This window comes from Acipenser ruthenus, chromosome 4 (genome assembly GCF_902713425.1).
Source record: "Acipenser ruthenus chromosome 4, fAciRut3.2 maternal haplotype, whole genome shotgun sequence".
In the NCBI taxonomy this organism is placed as follows: Eukaryota; Metazoa; Chordata; class Actinopteri; order Acipenseriformes; family Acipenseridae; genus Acipenser; species Acipenser ruthenus.
Window position 1 is genome coordinate 24,180,264 of NC_081192.1, and position 25,586 is coordinate 24,205,849.

Consider the following 25,586-nt stretch of genomic DNA (forward strand, 5'->3'; position numbering starts at 1 on the left):
CCGATTGCGAAGGGAAGTAAGCATGATGTGTCTTTCATCTGCTGCAGTAAGTTTCCTTGGCCGACCACTGCGTCTACGGTCCTCAACGTTGCCTGTTTCTTTGTGCTTCTTCAAAAGAGCTTGGACAGCACATCTAGAAACCCGTCTGCCTTGAAATTTCTGCCTGGGAGAAATTTGCTGATGCAGTATAACTACCTTGTGTCTTGTTGCTGTGCTCAGTCTTGCCACGGTGTATGACTTTTGACCGTAAACTATCTTCAGCAACCTCACCTTGTTAGCTGAGTTTGGCTGTTCCTCACCCAGTTTTATTCCTCCTACACAGCTGTCTCTGTTTCAGTTAATGATTGTGTTTCAACCTACATATTGAATTAATGATCATTAGCACCTGTTTGGTATAACTGTTTAATCATACATCTGACTATATGCCTACAAAATCCCTGACTGTGCAAGTGTACCTAGAAGAATTGATGCTGTTTTGAAGGCAAAGGGTGGTCACACCAAATATGGATTTGATTTAGATTTTTCTTCTGTTCACTCACTTTGCATTTAGTTAATTGATAAATATAATCTATTAACATGTCTATTTTTGAAAGCATTCTTACTTTACAACATTTTTTCACACCTGCCTAAAACTTTTGCACAGTACTGTATATATATATATATATATATATATATATATAGACACACACACACACACACACACATACACATACACACAAAAACAGCTAAAGCAGTTATTTTTAATTACACAATGTATAATGTCTTTCAGTTCAGGCACGGTGGATACAAGAGGTACACATTAATAACACATTGCTTTATTTGAACAGTATAACAAAGAAAATAAAAATAAAGCAGATATTAGAAGGACCACCTAAATCTTTGCAATTTGCAACAGGTATGACTTTAGCTGGGGTTCTAACACCTGCTACTCATGGAGTGACAGTGTGGTGGCAAGAAAAGTGAAAATAAAGTACATAAGTTTTAATAATTAAAAATATAAAAATATTGTGTTTTTCTAAAGCCTTGATTACATTTTAGAGAGGCATAAATTGTCAGCAAAGACAACATTAACATACATTACACAAACAGTCATAAAAAAAAGTAGACAGCATGTAATAAATTGTGTAGCCTCTGAGTTATGTGCGTTATGTATGGATACTATACAAAAGATAATACAAATAATGTGTTTTTCTTAGTGCAACTACCAGTAACTGATATATTTTGTTTAAAAAAAACTGAGTGATTTGCACTGGACTGCAAAAATGTCACAAGAGAAGTGTTTTTTATTTGTTTTTGTTTTGTTTTAGGTATCTCAACCAGCACTAATTAGCCTTTTTTTAATGTACAAGAAAGCAAAGTAACTCATTCCTCCTAAAATACCCGCCACTAAGGTGGTTCCCAGAAAAGAGGGGGCTCTCTTCTTAGCCACGCGGAAAGCTGTTGGCAAAACCGCAGATATGAGGATATTGTTTACATTCCCCAATACCCTCCTGAAGGTCTTCCTTTTTAGGACCCGCTCATAGTATGTTTCCACATTTTGTCGGTCTCCATTTCCCCAGTATCTTCTCGACAGACCCAAGAACTTCATTCGGTGCAGCGTAACCGCTAGTGACACGTCAGCGACACTGAAGAAATGACCACAGAGCCAAGGCTGGTTCCCTTCCTCTTCACAGGAAAGAAAGACAATAAGATGTGACATGAATAAATCAAATAAAAAAAAAGACTTAATTGTTCATATCTGGGTCACACTTTATTTTAAGGGACACTTTTATTTTATTTTATTATTTTTTTTTTTTTACTGTTAACTAGTTTACAAACACAGATATGGGAGGCTTGGTGGCCCAGTGGTTAAAGAAAAGGACAGGAGGTTGCCAGTTCAATCCCAGCCACTGACTGACTCATTGTGTGTGACCACTGTGCTCTCATTAGTATTTATAGAGGGCAGCAGTGTGGAGTAGTGGTTAGGGCTTTGGACTCTTGACCGGAGGGTTGTGATGGACACTGCTGCTGTACCCTTGAGCAAGGTACTTTACCTAGATTGCTCCAGTTAAAACCCAACTGTATAAATGGGTAATTGTATGTAAAAATAAGGTGATATCTTGTAACAATTGTAAGTCGCCCTGGATAAGGGTATCTGCTAATAAATAAATAAATAATAATAATAATAAAATGTGAAATAATTGTAATATGAGTAAGTGAGATGTCCCTCACAAGAATGCAAAACCTACATCTCCCAGTTTCAGTCAAGATAGGCATGCCAGCTTATCTGACAGTGCATTCCTCTTGAACAATTTGAAGACTCATTGAATCATTGCCGTCCTGGCTGCTAGCTAATACCATACACCTATAATGCCTTTAAAATAATGTTACACCCAATCAAAAAACAGAAACAAAACAAAAAACTGTAAAGTCTTGTTCCTACCAGGGAATCTTGTGCCAGTAAAATCAAAGTGTGTGTCCACTGCAGAAGCGCAGGGTATGGAATGAGGAGGATATGATTTCAAGTGTACAGCATGTCAGCACAATAAACAAGCATGTTGCTGCTGACTTGCCACTGGACTTAACAGAGATTTCAACCTAAAAAGTGCCCATTGATCCCAAACCACAGCTGTTAATGACCATAAATGCAGATGATGTCATCCTATATACACCCTACATTATTTGCTTATCTTCTGTTATGGCATTTAACAACAGTGCACCAATAATTACAAATCACAATGGAAAATATACATGCAATAATACTGTTAGTGTCAACAACAGTTTACTCATTCATTGACTTTTACTGTGCTGACAGAAATCTACTTCTGGCTATGTTTTGCATGATTCATTACAATCTTTAGAAAGCTCTATTATTTGCTGAAAGAGTTAAGCAGGGGTTAAACAGTTTTCAAAGGATGAACCGTAAAGAAGAAAAAAAAGAATAATTGTGAACTCTGTAAAAATGAACTCTATGTACATAACATACAAAAAGAAAATGCTTTCCTGTTCCATGAATTGAATGACAAAAGTGTACTGTAACTATATATATGTATATATATCAGACTTGTAGTCGAGTCCTCAAACCTCGAGTCCGAGTCTGTGTCCGAGTCTGAGTCACTATCATTCGACTCCGAGTCCAAGTCAGAGTCACGAGTCCTTGACTTCGAGTCTTGCGTCCAAGTCTGAGTCCTTGAACCAAATCAAATCAATTTTCATTAAACTAGTGGTAGAAATGGGGGAACAGTTTACTTAATGAACAGGAAAAATGCACAAATAATAAAAAATAAAAATACAAAAAATTATTTGATTTATTTTTTCTCGCTAGATTATTCTATTTGCAGGCCTTTTTCAACTTGTCTGTCGCGATCTTCTGGAATTGGAATACTGTTTGAATGTACCTGAAGTTTATAGATAAGCTTTAAGATCAAGTTTGTGGTCGTTGTCACTTTGATAGAAGCTGTGATCTGGACTATTGAGCTGATGTAGTGTTAGAAAGTGGTACATCGTCAGTATGCGTGCCACAACTTGACTCATGTAATGGCAGGAAGTGGCACGATGTCCTATTTTGGTACATGTGCAATCAATTGCGATCTGATGGGTGTTTTTCTATTGTCTAAAGAGGTACATTTACCATTAATTATACATCATTTTTTTGGCGAACTTAAACTGGCACAGACAATTAATTTCTCTAAAAAGAAAACACAATTCACGAGAAGTCCACTGCAAAGTTGCAAAAGTAAAAAAAAAATGTACAAGACCCAATGTATTGCATATGATAAATATTTACATACTATTTTCTTATGGTGGAAAAATACATTAAAAACGACGTAAAAGACTGGAAAATAGCATAACGTACCATATATGAATGGGCGCTTCCCTGCTTTTTTAGCAGAAGTTGTTAGGCTTCCACTTTTTAACACGTACCTGAAAATAACACTACACCGGTAAGAAATGGAGGTTACTTTCACCTCTGACTATAGCATCTACTTTGACTTCAATTCAGGTAAAATCTGCCAATCTGATTTAGACATTGCCAGAACTGTATATATACTGTGCTCTTAAATAGTAAATTTAGTATTATTTTTATTATTTGTTTTGCAAAACAGAAACGTTATGTTTCACTTTCATTGCATTTGCACTTTTATTAAGTCTGTAATACAATGATGCATTTACGAGATTGTGCTTCAGTTCATTTGATTTCAGGTCATGTATTTTTTCTCTTTTCTCTTTTACACAAAAAAAAATATGTTTATGTATTTCCTAGTGGCGACTGGTGGCCAAAATGCAGGTGAGGGGCTGGGGTCCAGGGGGCCAACCTCAGTGGTGGAAGCACTGTCCAGCTTGACGCGGCTATCAACAAGATTAAAAAAATAATAATACAAAATACTATATAAATAATATTAAAATAACACAAATATACTGTACGGTATATTTAATAACTGATTACCCCAAACAGGTAGTGGTCGGTAAATTAACAAAAAGAAAAAATGCCGAACACAGCAAGATAATACTGAGCTTAAGTTAAAGCACTGCTGAAGACCAGCAGCCTCGGGAGAAAAAGGGACAGACGACGCAAAATAAAAGCAGATTAAAACTGTGAAAACAAATAAGACAAATACATTAATTTAAAGTTAGACAAAGATAATTAGACTTGTGAATTTTATTTTAATATTTAAACAGCTTAAACGTTTTCTGTCTTTCCGCAAAGTAACACACCATGCAAGACTGAGAAGAGACGAAGTCGTGCTGCTCATATTTATAGCATTTGTTGTCTTGGTACATGCGCGCTGATCACCGTGTTCGCTAACCGGCTGCGATCCATCCAGACATTATGCCAATCATAGCCAGTCCTGGCTGACAGCTGGCTGCTACTGCGCAGGTGCATGACGGATTTGGGTGCTCGCATTTCTGAGGGAGCAGAGCCCAGCTTCAGCCCATTAAACAGATGGGATGAACGGCATTGTTGGTGTGCCAGTGTCACGTGAGAGGGGGGAATGAAACACACATCACCCAAAAGAAGGGAAGCGCAATTCATTGGTATCAGTGAGCAAACGAACACTGTTAACCGGACGCTCCTGGTATTTCCCCTTTGTGTAGGTTCATAATGAAACAAAAACATGAAGTTCACACAAGACAGATTTCTAGGTTGACGCTGCACAGCGTGTTGTAAATGTGTTTTTCCCGCATCCATAATAAATAATTTTTATTTTGGTAATTTAAGTGGTATTAAGTTATTCTTTGTCAATCAGTCCTTCTGTCCTATCAGTCAGATATATCTGCCTGTTTGATGGTAAGCAATTTTTGACTAAATTTGCCAGGTGAATTAATTGACGTTGCTTGCAAACAGTGATGGTGTGTGCTGGGAACGAGTGGAGATTAGAAGCAAAACACAGAATACTGTGACTTTCTGATATGAATTAAGAAGCTCTAAAAGTATGATTATAACTTATATGATTGTTATTTTTCATTTGTTTTTGTTTTCAGTAAACTCATTTAAATTATGTATTTTTCAAGAATGCAGTTTTAAAAATTTATTTCTACAGTGCCTAAAAATCTTTGAACAGTAGTAGTAGTAGTAAAGAGAAATAAGTACTTACTTGTTTACTATGCTGACATCATTTATATAACTTAATGCAAAAGAGGAAAACGGTTGGGTTTTGTGTGGGTGTGTGTTTTACAGCCAGTTGGATTTGAGTGGGGGGGTGTGTACACTGCAACCAACCTTGCTTCCAATTTCTTATTCTTACTATGATTGGCTGCAAAGACAACAGTGCTATCCAGTGATTGGAAAATGTTTTGTTGGGTGGGTTTTTATTGTGCACAGGTTTCCCAGTAACTGTAATATTATTTGTGTAATAGAAAATAAAAAAGGACTCGTCGTTAATATCTCCGAGTCCCGGACTTACAAGTCTTGTGTGTGTGTGTGTGTGTGTGTGTGTGTGTGTGTGTGGCAAAAACTATCAAGGTGAGGTCATTATATGTATAAGATCTAGTACCTTTTTTTTAAATTTAGAATATTCAATTATTTCAGCCGACTTCAATTGTGCATTTTTTTTTCCCTCACCGCAGCAATTCTACTCACAGCTCAAGAGAACTGAGGGTTCTGTGGGGTCCTGCGACCCCATGACCAAGCTAGTTTCCTCTTTCACACCCAGGAACTGGAGAGCAGATGTCAGTTAGCTACCAGCCTCTGGAGGACAAAGGTCAGCCCTGCAGGTATCTGCACAAGCTAACTAGGCGCCTGGCCAGTAGGGTCCGCTGTAGCACGATGAGGAGAAACAATCCCTGCAGGTTTTGCCTCCCTAACCTGCGGGAGCATCAGAGCCAATGTGAGGCTCCCTCCAGAATCCCGAGAGAAGACCAATGCCTGAGCTCTCCTGAGATCCGGTTTCTTTTTGTTTACAAATGAAACCCTGCTTATAGGCATTCTTTATAAATGTTTACTGTGGTTTACCACCTTAAGAAAGTGTAGAAATGAATAGATGTGGGATACAGCATGGTAAAGCATGGTAAAGCAGAGTGTGTTGATGATGGGTTAACATACATACTGTACAGTTTTTGCTTCCATTTCCCTACCTGGTGTTTCTTCATTCCTTCTCTGAAGTTCAGTCTCTACCTGGTCAAGGACTTTTTCCAGCTCATCGAGAATTTTCTTCACATACTTCATATTGTCATGGTCCAGCAATTTTGACTAAAGACGAAATAGATACAGTACATTTTAATAGCCAACACAGACAGCCCAAACATTCCTTAATGAAAAGATACATATGATATTGTCTCACTTTGAGGCGTCTCTGTTTTGCCACATATGCTTCCTGCAGCTCTGGGTGTTTGTGGGCAAGCTTCTTGAGTTCAGATTCAGTATTTTCTATCTGACCTAGTAATGGAAAGAAAGAGAACAAAATCAGTCAAAAATAACTCTTGAAGTTCCCTCTCTTAGAGAATGCAAAAGTATTATCAACTCTCAACCATTCATTCCATCAGAAACAATTCACCTTTCTAGATATTTTTTTATCAAACATTTTTTGTTTTTTTCATTCTACCCTATATTTTTTTTAAAACAATGTAACTCAACATGAATACAATAAAAGATATAATACAAGGAAGTGTAGCAATATCTGAAAAAGTAATCAGTCACATTTGGTCAGTGTGCTCCATCTCTGCTCTGATGTGTTATTTGATTAACATGCACAAAGTCAAACCCCTACCCCATGCTACCCACATACAGCAAACCTGCAAGCGCAGCATTAAATGACAGCTTGATCTTTCTAATTGATTCTGTTACTTGTTGATACTTGATAATATTATTCAGTACTAGTTACTTACTGTGAATTCTTGTTGTTGCATATGCAGGTATCTGAGAATCAACTGTTATCTCTGGGTGTAAAATACAACCATGGGTATAAGCATCCATTGGCAGAGAGTCCAACAGCTCTCGATAATGTTGGACTCTTGGATAATACATACTTCCTTCCTCTGGTATCAGCTTGGGTGTATTTTCTGGTGACAATAAAATAAAATATGAAGTTTAACCTATTGTTTTCAAAAACTGGGATTTGCTTTGTTTTCTTAGAAAATGTAACTAGTCTTTATTCTCTAAAGTCTGATTGGCAACAGCAGAAATTCTGATGAAGTAATGTAACCAGTGTGAAGAAAGTTGAAGAGACTTTTATTCTGTATCAACAACAGTAATGTCTTGGCAGTTCCAAACCTTTGCTCACTGCTATAAAACTAATGTATAGGTGTCTGTCACTGCGCTGGTGGAGTTTTAAGTGCAGTATCTACTGCAAAATGATGTGGTGAATAAAGGACAGTGAGGGTGGTGGTTTATAGGGGTGGTTTATAAAAGCCCCACTGTCAAATCTTCCTTAAAGAAGTGCAAAGGAAGTGTATTCCTCTTATAAAATGTGCATTTCCATTTTCTTCAAAACAGGACTGACCCAGAACTTAATGGATGCACTTCCTGGACCGGAGGTCGGCAGGGGTTCTGACTGCAGTGCTGAGGGTTTGGTAGTTTTGCGCTGGGGACAGGTTGTTTTTCTTTCCCTAATTTAGGGGCCCAGCTAGATAGTAAGGACGTGGCTGTATATGAAAGTGGATAAGCTTATGTAATCTGTAATGCATTCTTTCCAATAAACAATGTTACTGGTTAATTTAAATTCAGCCTCCTATGAGTCATTACAAAATCCGACTGGCTACATTACTGTAAGTTAAGGCTCTCTATTTAAATCACGTTTCTTTTCTTACCTTCTATACTGTCTCCATTTCTGGATATGCAGAACTTAAGACAATGTAAAAAAAAATTATAAATGAAAAAGGAAACATTGCACAAATGTGTTCCATAACAAAATTAAATGCCAGAACATACAGAAATATGGAACAAATGCAATGGATATGTAAACAGATTTAATTAAATAGTATTTTTCTTTGAACTAAATGTCAAACTAACACAGAAAAGTACGAAAAGTATTGAATTTTAAATATTGGTATTTAAAGTGTTTTTGTAAGCATTTATGTGTGAATAAATAAGATTGGAATTACTTGTGAAAAAGAAACTGAAACAAAAATAGTTATTACTGAAAGTAAAACTTTAGAGCCTACAAAAGGAACATTTAGATGTAAAATGTAAATACGGACTGACATAAGGTTGAACCATAAATTATCAATTGTGCACACTACAATACAGTAATATTAGCTTGCATATTAGTAATGGCAATTATCTGGACATGTTGTGTTGTTTTGTTTCAGAAGTTTACCATCTACAAATGACAGTTCCAAGTGGTCAATGATCTGAGTGGCATCACAGATTATAGTGTCTCCATGGATTAGCACAGGCACTTCTCCAGCGGGGTTTAATCGCATGAACCAGGGCTCATTGTGTTCACTGAGAGGCAGGCTTACATCATACTCCTCACACTTCAGACCTTTTTCTGCAATTGCCAGGCGGACCTAATATAATAATATGAATACATTATTTTAATAATAATAATAATAATAATAATAATAATAATAATAATAATAATAATAAAGAACATAGAACGTTTCTGCAAGATACAGTACACAAAAATGTGACATACGTGAGGATGTACAACAGCCTAGCAGGGACCATAATTTAATTTGTGTGCAGAGTAGTCTAGTCGTACAAAAGTGAGTACTACATGGTGTAGGTGTTAACACATGGGACAACATTATTTTCAAAAGGCTACTGAATTTGTATTATTTTCAATATTCTTTATTCTTAAAAACTTTAAATGATAATGTTCAAACGTGCATGTTGGTACAAACTGTGTAAATGAAAGAAATGTTAAATGTTACTGCATGGCACAAACTAAGTATTTCTGTAGGGTTTATTTGATGTTGTTTGAATTTGGTTAAAATGATGAGTACTTGCAGTTAATAATCGTTCTGGTTACTCTTAAATATTACCAAGTAACAGCAATAGTATATCAATCAGATATGAGTCCCAATTACATTTTAGTAGGATTATTAGTAGTAACATTATTTGGAACACATAAAACATCACATTGCATACACTAATGTTTAATGACGTGTAAAAGACGCTACCTGTGTTTTTAATTCAAATTGCTCAACGATAACAATAATCAATACGATACTGACATACCGTATTCTAAGTCATGAAGGTGGTGACAAAGTTATCGCAATTACAGTGGATGTTACATAAAACAGCTGGGCGAACACCAGGCCCGTGTAATAGTTTCTATACCACAGACGCCACAAAAAAAAACAAAAAAAAACAGTTAATTTGACCAAATACTACACGATTCCAAAACATCAAATACAAATACCTACTCTACTCTTTTCAAGAAACAACAACAACAACATTTAGGAACATGACAACTTTGAACACAATTGGTACACGCTAGATGCATATTACATACTCATTCGTTTTTTGTTGCTGTTTGTTGTTGTTTGTAATGGAAGATATGTAAACAATTCTTAAGAGCTGTCCACTGTCCAGGTACTGAAAATTCTAACGGAGGAGCCTCACCTTCTGCGAACTGAAGGACTGGGTCCAGTGATAAAGAATGAGTTTGCCGTCCTTTTTTGGTGCAACTTTGATCAATGGAAATTCTTCGTCTTGCTTTTCCGAAATCGGTTCCATATCTGTTGTTTTATCTTCATCTAGTGACACCTTGCTGCTTGACGACGCCATTTTCCTTGTCAATTTACTGTGGGAGGGGCAAAAGTGCATCTGTGTAATTGTAGTTTCTCTGTTCATTTTAAAGGTGTAGCGTCCAATGTTTGTGTAAAAGAAACTGGATTATCAACAGTTATCTGCGACAAACACCATAGTTTTGTAACAATAAAATACGGTCAGTGGTTTGACTTTAGGGTTACCATATGACTATGTTCACTGGGCCAGTTTGAGCCAGTTCAGGCTTTTCACTCGCATCACAATGCATTCTGGTACCTTGTACGTGTCTCGGGTACTTTCACTTATTTCTTTTCTTAGAGAAGCCTGAACTGACCCAAACTGTCGCAGTGAACATGGTTTCATATGGAAAACCTATTTAACTTTATGACTGAAATGATGTATATTAATGGTTAATTTGATGGCTGATAAAAGACTGTGGCTATTGGGTTCACCATTTACCGGTAACTTAGCGGTATATAACGCATTTATTAACAGGCTACTTTAAAACCACTGCATACGTTATTATTATTATTATTTGTTTATTTAGCAAACGCCTTTATCCAAGGCGACTTACAGAGACTAGGGTGTGTGAACTATGCATCAGCTGCAGAGTCACTTACAACTACGTCTCACCCGAAAGACGGAGCACAAGGAGGTTAAGTGACTTGCTCAGGGTCACACAATGAGTCAGTGGCTGAAGTGGGATTTGAACCGGGGACCTTCTGGTTATAAGCCCTTTTCTTTAACCACTGGACCACACGTGTGTGATACAAAGAGGAACCGCTCTTTTAAAAAAAATGTGATTCTTTCCAGCATAACACTTAAAACACGAGTATTTGAGATGTAGAAAATGAATGCCTTACTACATACGTAACATTATTCTTATTGTACACAGCAAAATAAATAAATAAATAAATAAATAAATAAATAAATAAATACTTTTTAAATGTAATTTGGAAACGATGGAACCCATGCATCTTTGTGCAAATATCTAGATAGGGATCTAGTCCATGCCCCTTGAAATTTCATAGGTTTGCCTTTTTTCTATACTGTTCTTACTATTGCCTTTTATGATGTTGATTCCCCTCTAATGGGAAAGCTAGTTTGGTTTGTATATGTTGGTATGCATTTTAATTTAAAGTAATTTTCCGTTTTAGCCTGCAGATGTCAGTCTTTCATCTCTTGTTCTTTGATGAGCCCGACCAATGTCTGTTTACTGCACTGTAGACTTGCGTGTTAGATGTCAGTTACCTGGTTTGCTAATGGACACATCACCGATTGAGAATAACTAGTGAATTAAGTAAGACAATGCTCTGGAAATACTGCTTGTATTGAAGAGGGGTTGGTATAGTAGCAACTATAGTTAAAAGAAGAAAAAAAGATTTTTTTTTAAAAAAATTTTGATACATTTAAAAAAAAAACTGTTAGCCTACAGTATACTGAATTATCAAACTTGGAGTTATTGGTTCAGAACAATGACATTTTGATCAAATAACAGTTAATGGGGGCTATTTAACTTTACAAACATTATCTAACTTTAGTTAATTAATCAAACCAGACTTAAGCCAATTGAAACACTTTTCACCACTATATGTTCAACTTTAACATAGGCAGATTAATGTTTATTATGTTTGCAAATGCATAAAACTGTTGTTGCTGGATTTAACACCAGTGTTGAATAGATTATTCAAAAGACACAGGGTCCTAGTATGTTTTTATCGTGTGGTGAGATTAATGGACTGAACTTGACTGGGAAACTTCAGAAAAAGGGAATACAGGATAAATAATGTTTAAAGCTGTGGTTATTCCAAGAACGCTTGACCAAGAGGACTACCTAATGCAATAGACTGGAGCTTTCTGGTTGCACTGCACAAAACATATTGAACAAATATGTGTTACTTCAAAGCCTTAAGGCTACATGTCACAAATACTACTGTAGGTTACCCATTGTATTGTAAAGATTACACTGACAATAGCAGGTGTACCATATTGCATTCAATATTGCAGTACACTGTTTTTTTTTAATATGGTATAGGTTACTTGGGTTTAAAGTTTTGATTTGACGTTTGTCTTTCCTTATGAATTGAGTCAACAAAACAAGTTACAACTTATCGATTCTGTAAGTTGTTCCTCTATATTAAACTTCAAATGTGTTCCCTGTGTGTATGATCTGTATCTCACTAGCATACTCTGCTCCACAGATCCATGACTATATTTATTCCTGTTTCTATGGTATAGGTTACTTGGGTTTAAAGTTTTGATTTGACGTTTGTCTTTCCTTATGAATTGAGTCAACAAAACAAGTTACAACTTATCGATTCTGTAAGTTGTTCCTCCATATTAAACTTCAAATGTGTTCCCTGTGTGTATGATCTGTATCTCACTAGCATACTCTGCTCCACAGATCCATGACCATATTTATTCCTGTTTCTATTGTCTGAATTTTGTGATGCTCTTACTAGTCTCTTCTGTGTGCCAGCTGTAAACCGTTTTAGAAGGCATGCTGCAAATTACCATCAAATCACTTGCGTATTTTGCAGTGTTCATGAACCACACCTTGCTGAATTAGTGGTAGCATCAAACAACAGAGGCGAATAGGGCATAATAACTTTTTTAGATGGCAAAATGCAAATGCCGAAATGAGTCAAAAATAGGACTTGTGAGTATCGCTGTTGCATATTTGAATAACCTGTAATTTCTTCTTTCGTATTTTTTTAAGCTTATAATAACAAAACACTAGTACGTAGTGTAACAGTCCTATGTGGGGATTGGGAAAATGTAAAAACAACCCTGATGATACACACAAATTACTCTAATTATTGCTCAAAACGTTTAATTTGATTTCCTCTGCTGAATTCTGAATTTGAAAGTTTATAACATAACACACATATACATAATGCTTTTGTTTTGGGAACAGGGCCTAGGCAACACTGAGTGTGATTCTGATTTGAATCCCATTTTTAATAATCTGCCGATCTGGACTGGTGGCTTGCATAGAGCTCTACACTGGCCTTTGCACTCGCTGGGGTTAGACAGGAAAATCTATGGGGATATAAAAAACATCTTAGAAGAGACATTGCTTGTGGCAATACAGTACTGGTACAACTCGTCTGCTATCAAGCTTTGAGGGAGATATTGCAGTAGGAATCACAGGTTGTTTTTCTTAGTAGGGGAAAGAACATTTCCTCAAATACTGTGGCAAATACCCATGTATTACCAGATATACCAGCTGCCTCTACTATATCTACTCACAACTATGTTGTTAACATTTCATTAATTACCTTGCTGGCTCTAAATGTATTTTCATCATTACAGTGGGCCAAATGCATAATGTAAGGAATGATGCTTGGTATCATTTCCTTATTAAAGTGACAAGCAGTGTGAAAATGTTGAAATATGTGGTAAATAGTGGTATGCAATATATAATGGAAGTAAATTATCTTCACAATCAGTGAGATATCTGTTTCTTTCTGACTACTATACATTTGCAAAATGCAAGGTGTATTTACGGTATATTAAAAAACATACATATAGTTTTCTAAAAAAAATAATAATAATAAAGCATACAGTAAATACAGAATGGTTTGCCATCAAACCTGCTGGGCTGAAGGACGGCTGCAGTGCAACCAGAAAGCCTCTTGGGTATTGCAAAGTGTAGCTTGACTGGCTGAGATAGAAGAGGTAGTGGGTTGCAAAAGACTTTTAACAGCAGAATTCGAGGAAGACACCTGGCTAATTACAACAGGAAAGTGACATGTGTTTAGTATAGTCTTCTTTTTGACCTACAGGGTTAAGCAGTGTTATGTGATGCATTGCATACAAATATTATCCACTTGTGTAGCATGTAGGTAATACAAACTATGTATCAGTTCTGTTCTGTTTCAGGTCTAAGTTTTCCCGATATGTGATCATACAGTAGTTCTGTGTAACAATGCAATTAGTGGATAGCCTACCAGATTAGAATGAAATCCAATAAAACTACACTGGCAAAGGCAAAATGAAACTGTTTCTGCTGTAGTATACTGTGTAGACAACTACTGAACTCCTTTTCAACTAACACAAACCTACTTTTAAATAGACTTGTAAATATATGAATTATTGTTTAAAGTGAAAGATAATATTTGTAGTCTGTATGTAACCCTCATATGTTTTTGGGCCACTAAAACCAAAAGTAAATGCAGCATTTAATTTAGGATGATCACTTTAATTTAACTGCACTTTTTTAACTGCTGTATGTACTTTTTAAAATGTTGCTTCTAAGTCTGTGTCCCACGAATGCTGAAATAAAAGCAGGATGGTGGGTCAGTAAATTGACAAGTCATGGAAACACGTATTCATTAGCGGCGCATGTCTGGGTAAACACTGCCGCCAACCTCCCACTCTGATCCGAAAGTACTCCTGGTTTGCCCAACACCGCAGCTTTCAGCACCCGTCTGATGTTGTCAAAGCGAGAGCCCTTGACCCACCGCAGCTGTGGAAACTTGCTGTAGTTCATTATCATTTTTAAATTATTTTGAAACGTGACCAGGTCCAGCCCATACCTTTTTTTTTCTCGTGAAGCAGTAGGGCTGGGAGGTGCTTTTGGTCTGACGTCAGGAATTGCACGAGTCTTTGCTGGTTGAGGTCTCTCTCCTCTCCTCTCCTCTCCTCCCCTCTATCTCTCCCTCCCTCTGTGTGTGCACTGAGAGGGGGGGTGTCATTAAAACAAACAGTAGCAGCAGCAGAGGCAGCGTGGCTGCTCCTGTAAATGTCCGTACCCTCCGTTCCCATTCACACACACCTACAGATACACGCACACATAACATAACACTAAAAATTCACATCTCCAGTTCTCTGGCTACACCATTCTTCAGTTATCCTGTTCTTCGGCATATCCTTGGTCCTGAACCCAGTGACAGTGGGGAAAAAATACAACATCGCGCATCTGCTGCATTTTATATTATTTCTCCCCACTTCTGAATGACGGGCGGACGGTTTGACTTCGACGATGGCGGCACATACTGTGGCGGCTGGGAAGATGGGAAAGCCCATGGGCACGGCATCTGCACCGGCCCCAAGGGCCAGGGGGAGTACGCCGGGTCGTGGTCGCACGGCTTTGAGATAGTCGGGGTGTACACCTGGCCCAGCGGGAATGTGTACGAAGGATACTGGGCGCAGGGCAAAAGGCATGGATTAGGTGTAGAAACGAAAGGAAGGTGGTTGTACCGGGGAGAGTGGAGTCACGGGTTTAAGGGTCGCTATGGTGTCCGGCAAAGCGTCAACACACCGGCCAGGTACGAAGGCACTTGGAGTAATGGGCTACAGGATGGGTATGGCATTGAGACCTATGGAGATGGAGGTAAGTAGACTAATCGACCTGTTTCTCGTTACAGCTGTAGGATATTGTTGACATACTGTTTTACAACGCTTAATTTGCACGTTTTGCAAATGATGGCTTGGGTAATGATGCTTATCTACACATTTCTGATTTCTGAATTTATAGCATAGCATTTATTTTGGTTTGTGAACTTAATTTTGACACAACTGTACACCAAAGCACTGTGCCAAAAGTATGTTTAATCCATAGGCTACTGTAGGCTACTTAAGTTTCAGTTTTGTTATAAAGAGAGACTAAAACTGTAGTTAATCGATTAGTATTTATACGATATTCCTCACATATGGGACCAGCACAGTCATTTTAATGAGTCTTTACCCTGGCACTGTTCGATTGTTATTGATATACGACTTAGAATTGGACAGGTCAGCGCATAGCTCTTCTATAGAGGTCATGGCTAATAATAGTCACATCTGCAACATTTTAGAACGAAGCCATTTCTTTTTAAACAAGTAAAAACCTTAAGAAAATATTGATTTGCAGTTCTTTGTTTCGCATGAGAGCTGGACAGCTTTTGGTCATTGTATTTTGGTGTAGGCAGGGTCGCATCTCTTTAACATAACGCTTTTAACTGCCCACTGTGCACAAGTGTATTTCAGTCTGCCAGACTTTATGCAGCAATAAGAAAACTGCCCATTAACTTCAAAGTACAGTACGTGTTAGTCAAACATGAATTCATTCATTCATATATATATATATATATATATATATATATATATATATATATATATATATATATATATATATATATATATAATGATCTGTTAGGGCTCTGCACTCTTGACCGGAGGGTCGTGGGTTCAGTCCCAGGTGGACACTGCTGCTGTACCCTTGAGCAAGGTATTTTACCTAGATTGCTCCAGTAAAAACCCAACTGTATAATTGTATGTAAAAAATAAGGTGATATCTTGTAACAATTGTAAGTCGCCCTGGATAAGGGCATCGACTAAGGAATAAATTATATATATATATATATATATATATATATATATATATATATATATATATATATATATATCTTAACCACCAGGGGTTATATAAATCTGTTTGGTTAATAATTTGCTTATGTTATAGGTATTATAATCATTTTTTTGAACACACTAAATAGTAGGCAAATATTAAAGCAGTTATAAAGAGGCTTATCAATAACCAGAAGGAAAAAAAAGAAAATAAATTAGGTCAGGTTCAGAATTAGGGCAGTGGAAATTGATAAAACTACCAGAATATGCACTACTTAATTGACAATGACATTATATTACTCTCTACTTAGTTATTGCATTAATATAGCAAACAATATGAATAACAATATCAATTGTGTGTTGCTAGTTTACAGTATTTATGAAATCTGCCACAGGTGTTCATCCAATATACGAATACAGCTTTTTATATTGAAAATGCTTTTTTTTCATTGTGGGTATAATCAGAAATGTATCTCTAGATCTGCCAGTCATATGAATAACTGTTTAGTGTGTGCTTGCTGTGTTTTGGAAACCAGGTACAGTATATTGACGTCAGTTGTTTAAAAGTATATCCACCGTTTTCACCCAATATATTGTAACAGTAATTCACAAAATGCTGAAGAAAGTACAAAAATGCAAGTCAATAAAAGGAATTCAGAATATTAATTCTGATGTGTGTATTTAAACTATTAAACATAAATCTTACGCAACATGAAATAAACACATTTTAGTATTAATTTAAAGTATAGTCTAAAACAATGAAAATAAGTATAAAACATGTTTATAATCTGTTCTATAATATTTATGTGTATTTAATTCACACTGTTATCACTGTCATCTAACATGAACAAAGCCCTCTGTAGTCTTGTCTTTTTAATTATGCTGAATGAGTGTTCAGTAGGTGATATTTGCATCATTAGCTTTGCCAACAGGGATACTAAATTAGCAGTTGTATGTGAACACTAAGCTCATTTAGTTGACACTTTAATTTTCCAGTGTGACAGGTGTACCCAAAGTTGGTTGGAGAGACGTGGCAAGTTTATCATCAACTATAGTCTGAATATTGAGCTACAGTTATGACTTTTGCTCATTGGTGTTTCTTTGTAAGGAATTAATTTTCCACTCTGTATTGGATGAAATGAAGGTCTGAAACCAGATAGTGATTGGGTGGATCCCAACTCACCTACTGTAGCAATGCTGGGATTACAACCATATCTGTTGCACAATTCACATTATAATGTTTCACCAGCAATATTTTACAAGACAACACCACTGTAATTTAATTGGACTTTGTAAGATATGTGCATGCTAAATATTGTATGTTGAATTGTAATGGCGTTAAGTATCAACAAGTCTGATTTTCCTTTGTTGTTCTGAAAGGTACTTACCAGGGACAGTGGACTGGAGGAATGAGACATGGGTACGGTGTTCGACAGAGTGTGCCTTATGGAATGGCTACAGTTATTCGTTCACCTCTTCGAACCTCCCTAGCTTCACTTCGCAGCGAGCAGAGCAATGGCACTGTACTCCATGACATCACAGCAGACAGCCCCGCAGGAACTAGAGGTGGCTTTGTGCTCAACTTTCAGAGTGACAGCGAAGGAACGACCAGTAAGAAAAAGGGCCTGTTCAGAAGAGGGTCCCTTCTAGGCAGTTTGAAGCTTAGAAAATCTGAATCTAGAACATCTATATCAAGCAAACGCAGCTCGGTACGGAGCGATGCAACAATGAGTCGCATTAGTTCCAGTGATGCCAACTCTACAATTAGCTTTGGGGATGGGGACTTACCTGATGATTATTTCCCGATGGAAGACCACGTTGATGCTACAACAACTGAAACATATAATGGAGAGTGGAAGAATGATAAGCGGAGTGGGTTTGGCATTAGTGAGCGCTCAAATGGAATGAAGTATGAGGGAGAGTGGTTGAACAACAAGAGGCATGGATATGGGTGCACAATGTTTCCAGATGGTACAAAGGAAGAAGGAAAGTACAAAAACAATGTTTTAGTGCGTGGAATTAGGAAGCAACTTATACCCCTTAAAAATACGAAAACTAAAGAAAAAGCTGATAGAGCTGTGGAAGGAGCACAACGGGCAGCGGCTATTGCTAGAACAAAAGTTGAAATAGCTGCTTCAAGGTAAGTAAATAATATACAATACACAATATATTTACTTTTCCAGAAATTAAAAAAAAAAATCTCTTGAAGGTAATATTTTCAAGTTTTTATAGGAAAAAGACCATCTCAATGTTGCAGATCTTTATGAAAAAAAGGATGTTACAGTCCTTTGAAGAGTAATGTCTACTTGTCTACTACAGGGTTAATAACCATGTCAAACTGCTTGAGATTAAAGGTCCACAAAGCAGTGACTGGGTAGCACCTCCAGTACAACATATCGCCTCTTGCCTTCTAATGTGTTGGTAGAAGTATATCCAGATGGAAATTGGTGACCAATAAGGCAACTAACACCATGCTTATTGGTGGCAGTTGTTCTGTGACCAATAAGCCATTTTGCTGTTGTTGAGGTACAATTAATTCACTTCATTCCATTAATACGTTGAAACAGATATTTTGTTCTTCAAATTTGTCCGTTGCTACCTTTTTGAAGTCTACAATGGACTCCATATGTGTGCTGTTTTTTTTTCAAAAGACACATACTTCAAAGAAACATAATTTCAAAGGAAGTTTCTTGTTATTCTTTCATTAGAGCACTGATTTACTTCCAGAAGGGCTATAGAAAGACTATTATATCCTTTGGAACCGTTCCCGTCTTATTCAGTTGAAAGGAGTGTTTGTTGACTTAGCCTATATGGTCATGCTATTTAAACAAAAAGGTTTATATGCCCTAAAACATTATTTTGTTGATCCAGGTTGTAGGACAGTGGAAATGTAATGTTAACTGGAGCTCTTTGTCAAAGAGGTCCCTATCGGCCATTTTGAGTAATGAGGTATAAAGAACTAAGATCAGAGTATGAAAGGTTCCACCACACTGTCATTTGCATCTTTGTTGGCTGAAGACCATTACATAGGACTATGATGTATCTCATGCCAGTAAATATTCTTTCTTGTCTGGAAATTATTGCATTGTTCTAGAATGGCCTTCTTACTGTAACAGCAGTAAGCATAGATGCAGCAGCTCAAAAACACTGAAAAGTGTAGCATGGACATCCAGTTTGATAGAGTGGTATATACTGGATTTGGTCATTCATGTTATCTTCATGTTTAAACTGAGACAGATTTGCTGTGGAACCTCTTGTACCGGCAGTTTTGTTGAAAGCACTTGGTAAACTGAAGTTACCTGAACATTCTATTGCCTGTTTAAAGTTTGAAATGCCCTGGATTCCAGGTCTTGCGAAACTAAAAATGTAACTATTGATGAGCTTTTGGAAATTATTATTTTCTGAAATGCACCATACAGATCTAGTTTTATTTTCATTATGCATGCATACCTCAATATGTAGTCTACCGTGCTCTTTAAATATATACCAAGCATCAAAAGAAACTTTTATAACACATTTATTTTCTAAAAAAAAATAAGTTATATAAATGATGGGCATTGACAAAATGTTTTTGGTTTCTTTTTAATCACTTGATCATTCATCCTTGACCATGACACGCTTGAGCGACTAGGACTGAAGCATATGCACTTAATCACCTGATTAGTGAGACAGTTGATTGGACACTGGATAGGGAGTGATTTCAGCTGTTGAATTGCAAGCTTGAATAAAAGCAATAATGAAAATCACATTTAAAAAAAAAACCAATATGCCACGTCTGTCAAGAGAGCAGCGCCTTCGTGCAATCGGCATGCTGGAGGCCGGACTAGGGCAGCTTACTGAGGCTCTCCGTCTTGGGTGCTCACAGCCAGCAATTTCAAACCTGGAGGTATAACCAGACACACTCTGTCAATGACAGGCCACGAACTGGGAGACCAAGAGTTACAACACCTGCCTAAGATCGACAGATCATTTTGCAGCATCTTCTTGATGTCAATTGTTAATCAGCACAATAAAAAGTCAATGCACCTGCTCTAAAACAGAGTTTGTCATTTTTCGATCACATCTAGTGAATTTTATCCAAATATAAGTGATAAGTTTCTTTTGATGCTCAAATATAAGTGATATGTTTCTTTTGATGCTCAGTATATATATATATATATATATATATATATATATATATATATATATATATATATATATATATATATATAGTATCATTAAATTAAGTTATAGTTGTTTGCTGTTTACACAGACAAGATAAGAATATGTCCCCTAAATTGTAATTTATTATGCTTAACAGTAGAATAATTACTGATTGCATAGAAAAGGAACTCCAGCTGATGACCATGCCTCACTGAAGAGCACTTCAAAGTTAGGTTATTTGCTGTACTAACACTAAACTCAGTATCTATATCACTAATTAATGACGCATGTGATTTACATCAAACCTTAAAATTTGTGCAACATGCCACAGTAAGTGCTGCTGAGATAATGGCACACTTCTGTTGTAGATGCATTTAGATAGATATTTACATTTTGGGTAGCACTCCTTAAATTATGAGTGATATTTGCATTCCATAGAAATAAGTCTAGAACAGTATAATATTTGACATCATGCAAACAAATGATGATAAAGATTATAAAAATGGAGCATGTACCTTTTAGACTGATAAATTCTGGAAATCGAGTACATGTATTATCTTCAAGAAAGTCCATTTAAAACTTTATTCAAAGTTGCTCTTTGACATGCATTAAGATCGTATAAAACACTGGAGACTAAACTATACTAATTTACTAATCTACCTTTCGCATCTTTTACCTGTATTAGAAACTGACTTTGATTGACCCAGTGCTGAATGGTAATTGGGGAATGCAGAAGATGCTGAAAATATGTGTGTATTACACTCACCTTTATACTGTGCCTGCCTCCATTCACTTTTTGTTATGTATTTGTAGGATTACATGTGTTATTTAGAGCTGGCACAGGACTATTGGAAATGCAATGAAAAGGATTAGTGAATTCCAGCTGCCACATCTCACTCTGGAAAGCCATCATATTTGAAAGTTTAATATAATAATAGCTTTACAGCCGGATTAGATAATGGTGATTTTTTTCTTATCTATTAGCAGAGTTCATAACCATAGCCATTAAAGGATTTTCAGTACACTTACTGTAATAGGTTGGAAGCAACTAGTGGAAGTGATTTGCAGGATTTTTATACATGATGGGAGCGGACTTGAGTTTACTACAGGATTACTGAAACGCTACAATATATTGATACCTTTTTATATCTTTATAACAAACTTATTTGTCAGCTAAGCAAAACTTTAAGAAGAAAAGACAGTCACGCTCAAGAACATTCAGCACCATTAAAATACAAATGGTTTTTTAAACCCATATCCTCATAATAATCTTCTCACATCAAATTAATAACATCTAAACTCTCACATCCAGAAACATTTTAGCATAGTTTCTCACATATGAGAGAAACTTATATGAGAGAAACTTTACATTTAATACATTTAATACTTCTGCATGTTGTATCTTACAAGTGTTAATAAGGTATTTTTTTGGCTTACAGCTGGCATGAAAAAATATTTCTAGAAAATAAATAAGCACAATAATTTGATGCTTGTGGACAGATCTTTTCTGTACCATTGTACTTGAAACTGTACATTAGTTCTATGCAATGAGCAAGCTCAAATTTGAAGGGGGGGGGGGGTATTATGTGACTATAAAGGAATTTACAGTAGTATGCAGTTTTTGATATGTAAATACATTGATTCCAGAATAAGTTTAAACCCAAACCCAAACCAAACCTATCCCATCCCATCCCATCCCTTCCCATCCCATCCCATCCCATCCCATCCAGTATTCCGACTAGGCATTTGCCTTCACTGAATATACACCAAACTGCCTCCAACTAAATAAAGGCATTGTCTCATTTTATATAGCATGGGGCTGGGGCTTGATTGACCATTAATTATTCAATCAGGCCCCAGCCACATCCCCCACATGGATTCTGGCAGGGATGGAATTAACCCCATCCCTGCCTAACTTAAATTCAAAATAATTAATCTTTATTTACACATAGATACAAAAAACCTGCCACAGTATCACTTTGAATGATTAGGACAATATTTTGAAGCAAGTGCAAAGGCAAGGGAAAATAAAAGAGGAAAACTAACACAATAAACTAGCAGGAAATTGCTAAGAACTAGTGTTTAACTGATCCTTCTTGCATCTGGGTTTTATATTGTTCCATGTCTATTCCTTACAAAATTGTGTGCCCACGGTCTTTGCTGTAACAACTCTTTACTATTGTATAAAATAACAAAGCATAGCTAAACTAGTCATAGTTTAAATAGCATGAGTAGGAGGCTGTGTGGTCCAGTGGTTAAAGAAACAGGCTTGTAACCAGGAGGTCCCTGGTTCAAATCCTACCTCAGCCACTAACTCATTGTGAGCAAATCACTTAACCTACTTGTGCTCTGTCTTTTGGGTGGAGACGTAGTTGTAAGTGACTCTGCAGCTGATGCATAGTTCGCACACCCTAGTCTCTGTAAGTCGTCTTGGATAAAGGCGTCTGCTAAATAAACTAATAATAGAGCCCTGTGTTTCAAACACAAATTGTATCTTTAAAGTACTATACTGTTGTTTGTTTTACTTTTTTTGCATGTATTGTGACTCAGGTGTAGTTATAAACCGATGTAAGAGCTTGCGGGACCAGTTTTCTCGAAACAAAATAAGCAAAAAGCAAAGACTGGGCAGGCAGTAAGAAATATGAAACCATGGAAATACATGCTGCAAATGCAGTTTTTGATGCAGCATTTGGAAATGAAAAGGTTGAGAAATTATTATTATTATTATTATTATTATTATTATTATTATTATTATTATTAATAATAATAATAATAATAATAATAATAATAATAATAATAATAATAATAATAATAATAATATGCTGATATTTTTTTCTTACTTGGCTGTTGTTTAGGTTTTTATTTGAAGAGACAGTGCTCCATCATACACATGAACGAGAATTAATAAGTATATTATTTAATAATAATACATCTCGACTTCTTGTGCATCGCAGGTTTGCCGTTTCTTGCGTTCTAATTATTTGAATGCCTTTGGTGTGAAAGCAACTTCACGGCGTCAAAATACACTGGATGCTGATGCTTTGACATGACGTGCTCACTGTGAAAAGACCTTTATTTAAAGGGTACAGTGTGATCACATTGATCCAATTAAAAGAAAGCCAGTTGCACCTAACAGTGAAGACTGGGAAATTGCATGTTCATTTAAAGTTTAATTTAGAGAATTAACAAAAATAAAGAAATACAAAATACATTTTGACCACCTGACTACATTGTTTGGTTCTGCTTTAATAACCTATAGACACATTCATTTTATGACTGATGCCTGACAGCTTTATTGAACTACCCTGGAAACGACTAACAATAGATACAGTACTCTGATGATAATGCTTCGTCTAAGCATTATTGTAGGGCAGAGCCATTGCATGCCTTGGAGCTAAAACCTCTGCCGTGAACATCTGATCAATACAGTGTGTTTCACATTTTAGTCAGCATGGCACACAGTTTTCAGTAGATCTGTAGCAATGACTATTTTCATGGAGAGAAGCTAATGAGAGTAAGGGCCATGTCTGTGTGCCCTAAGTCACAGCGTAGTACCGTTAACATTTCTATAAAAACATTTGAGAGTACGCTCTAAAGTAGTATAAATACATATTTAAAATGATTTTAATAAAATCCGCTCTTTTTATAAATTAACCAGCTCAATATAAGATAATGTTTTATTTAGTTACAGAAATGTCATTTGAAATGAATAAATCAATAAACAAGCTAGTTTCATACACATTGACAGTTCTTAAAAGAAGGGTTATCATCCTGGAGCCCATTCTATTCTAACAACATATTTAGCTAGTGTAGCCTCAATTAGGTAAAAGAACACTAATTGTAGGGGTAAGATAACACAGTATGCCAGCATTCTAATGGATCTGGTTCAGGTACAGTACGTACGGTGTGAAATCTGCCGTTAATGATTAATTAACTACATCAGTGATTTACAAGCACATCTCTGCGGGAGCTTGTTCTTGTCTGTATTTATCTCGAACTGCATGATTGTGATTCATTAACACACAGTATAAAACTTGCCCAACAGGCAAGTGTGTAGATTACAACCCACAGCTATGTGCCAAATTGGTATTATTTGAAAATGCAATTCATATACTGTAGTAGCTTATTTTAAAAGGAAAACAGCTAGCATACTTATTGCAGTATATGCTCTTGAAAGAACCATATTTCTAGGAATTTATGATCTGTCTTTTTATTTATGGGTGTTACATCAGCAGTGCCAAATAGCTAACCTAAGCTAAGATAACCTTTGGTTTTAATGTCCTTCAGATGAGACATAAAACCTATTATAAGTGACTCTGCAGCAGTTGTTGATGTGCATAGTTCACCCCCTAGCCTCTGTAAGTTGTTTTTGATTTCTCCTGAGTTGCTAGGGAAAGTCATGGTTTACAAAATACTCCCAAGACAAAAGTTCATCAGAGAATTGAGCTATAAAATTGTACTTAGTTTAGATAAGGGAAGGGGACCAGGCTGGCATTCAGCCCAGACTGATGTGACCCCCCCAACCCCCCCCCCCCCCCCACACTACCAATTGCAATTCATCTGATAGTTACACGAAGACAGCTAGAGAAAAGATATTGGGCAAGTAATATTAAGGTTAAGGATCTGAGACAGAAATGTCCTAAATGGGATGCCAATTACACACGCACACATACACACAACTTAATAGAGCTACAGCAGTGTAAGTGGGTTGATTTGTAGAATAGTGAAAGTGTAATTTTCAGTTGATTCTTGATTTTATAATTTCCTCACACCATCATCACATGCCCAATATGATCATGTAACAAAAATAATGCAATCCGGTACTTGACTTCATGGTGTGGTATCAACAATTGCCAACAGTTATTGGCGAATAATTCCTGTATAAGAAGTGCATTGTAGTTTGTAATAATCCATTGATAATAATCTGAGAGTTTGTTCTGGGATCAAAAAGCTCAGGGTTAACAGTTGCATCCAG

The 25,586-nt window shown here is 36.4% G+C and overlaps 2 protein-coding genes across 5 annotated transcripts in view; one reads left to right on the forward strand and one right to left on the reverse strand.

Moving 5' to 3' along the window:
• Positions 1–720: 720 nt before the first annotated feature.
• Positions 721–10,228, reverse strand: LOC117400016 (ganglioside-induced differentiation-associated protein 1-like). Of its 3 annotated transcripts, none has more exons than XM_033999472.3 (6): positions 9,989–10,228; positions 8,736–8,928; positions 7,306–7,479; positions 6,762–6,856; positions 6,556–6,670; positions 721–1,665 (listed from the first exon to the last, which is right to left on the reverse strand). In XM_033999472.3, the coding sequence occupies exons 1-6, from the start codon at positions 10,217–10,219 to the stop codon at positions 1,313–1,315; spliced, it is 1,161 nt and encodes a 386-aa protein (XP_033855363.3). In that variant the 5' UTR covers positions 10,220–10,228; the 3' UTR covers positions 721–1,312. The 3 variants fall into 3 exon arrangements, with proteins under 3 accessions (XP_033855363.3, XP_058878195.1, XP_058878196.1); XM_059022212.1 differs by lacking the exon at positions 9,989–10,228 and adding an exon at positions 8,227–8,260 and having other exon boundaries at positions 8,736–8,838; XM_059022213.1 differs by lacking the exon at positions 8,736–8,928 and having other exon boundaries at positions 9,989–10,227.
• A 4,541-nt stretch (positions 10,229–14,769) lies between these two features.
• The window catches only part of LOC117399489 (junctophilin-1-like), a 69,925-nt gene continuing 59,108 nt past the window's right edge, over positions 14,770–25,586 (forward strand). For both annotated transcript variants that reach the window (XM_033998715.3, XM_033998716.3), the window contains exons 1-2: positions 14,770–15,473; positions 17,849–18,608. In XM_033998715.3, coding sequence (XP_033854606.3) covers positions 15,095–15,473; positions 17,849–18,608 — 1,139 coding nt within the window. In that variant the 5' untranslated portion in view covers positions 14,770–15,094. The remainder of the gene's footprint in view (positions 15,474–17,848; positions 18,609–25,586) is intronic.

Coding starts and splice junctions, on each gene's coding strand:
- LOC117400016 (XM_033999472.3), bottom strand. CDS start 10,219: ATGAACAGAGAAACTACAATTACACAGATGCACTTTTGCCCCTCCCAC. Junction 7,480..8,735: donor GGAACTGTCATTTGTAGATG/GTAAACTTCTGA, acceptor TATTGTCACCAG/AAAATACACCCAAGCTGATA. Junction 1,666..6,555: donor AAGGAATGAAGAAACACCAG/GTAGGGAAATGG, acceptor TTTCCTGTGAAG/AGGAAGGGAACCAGCCTTGG.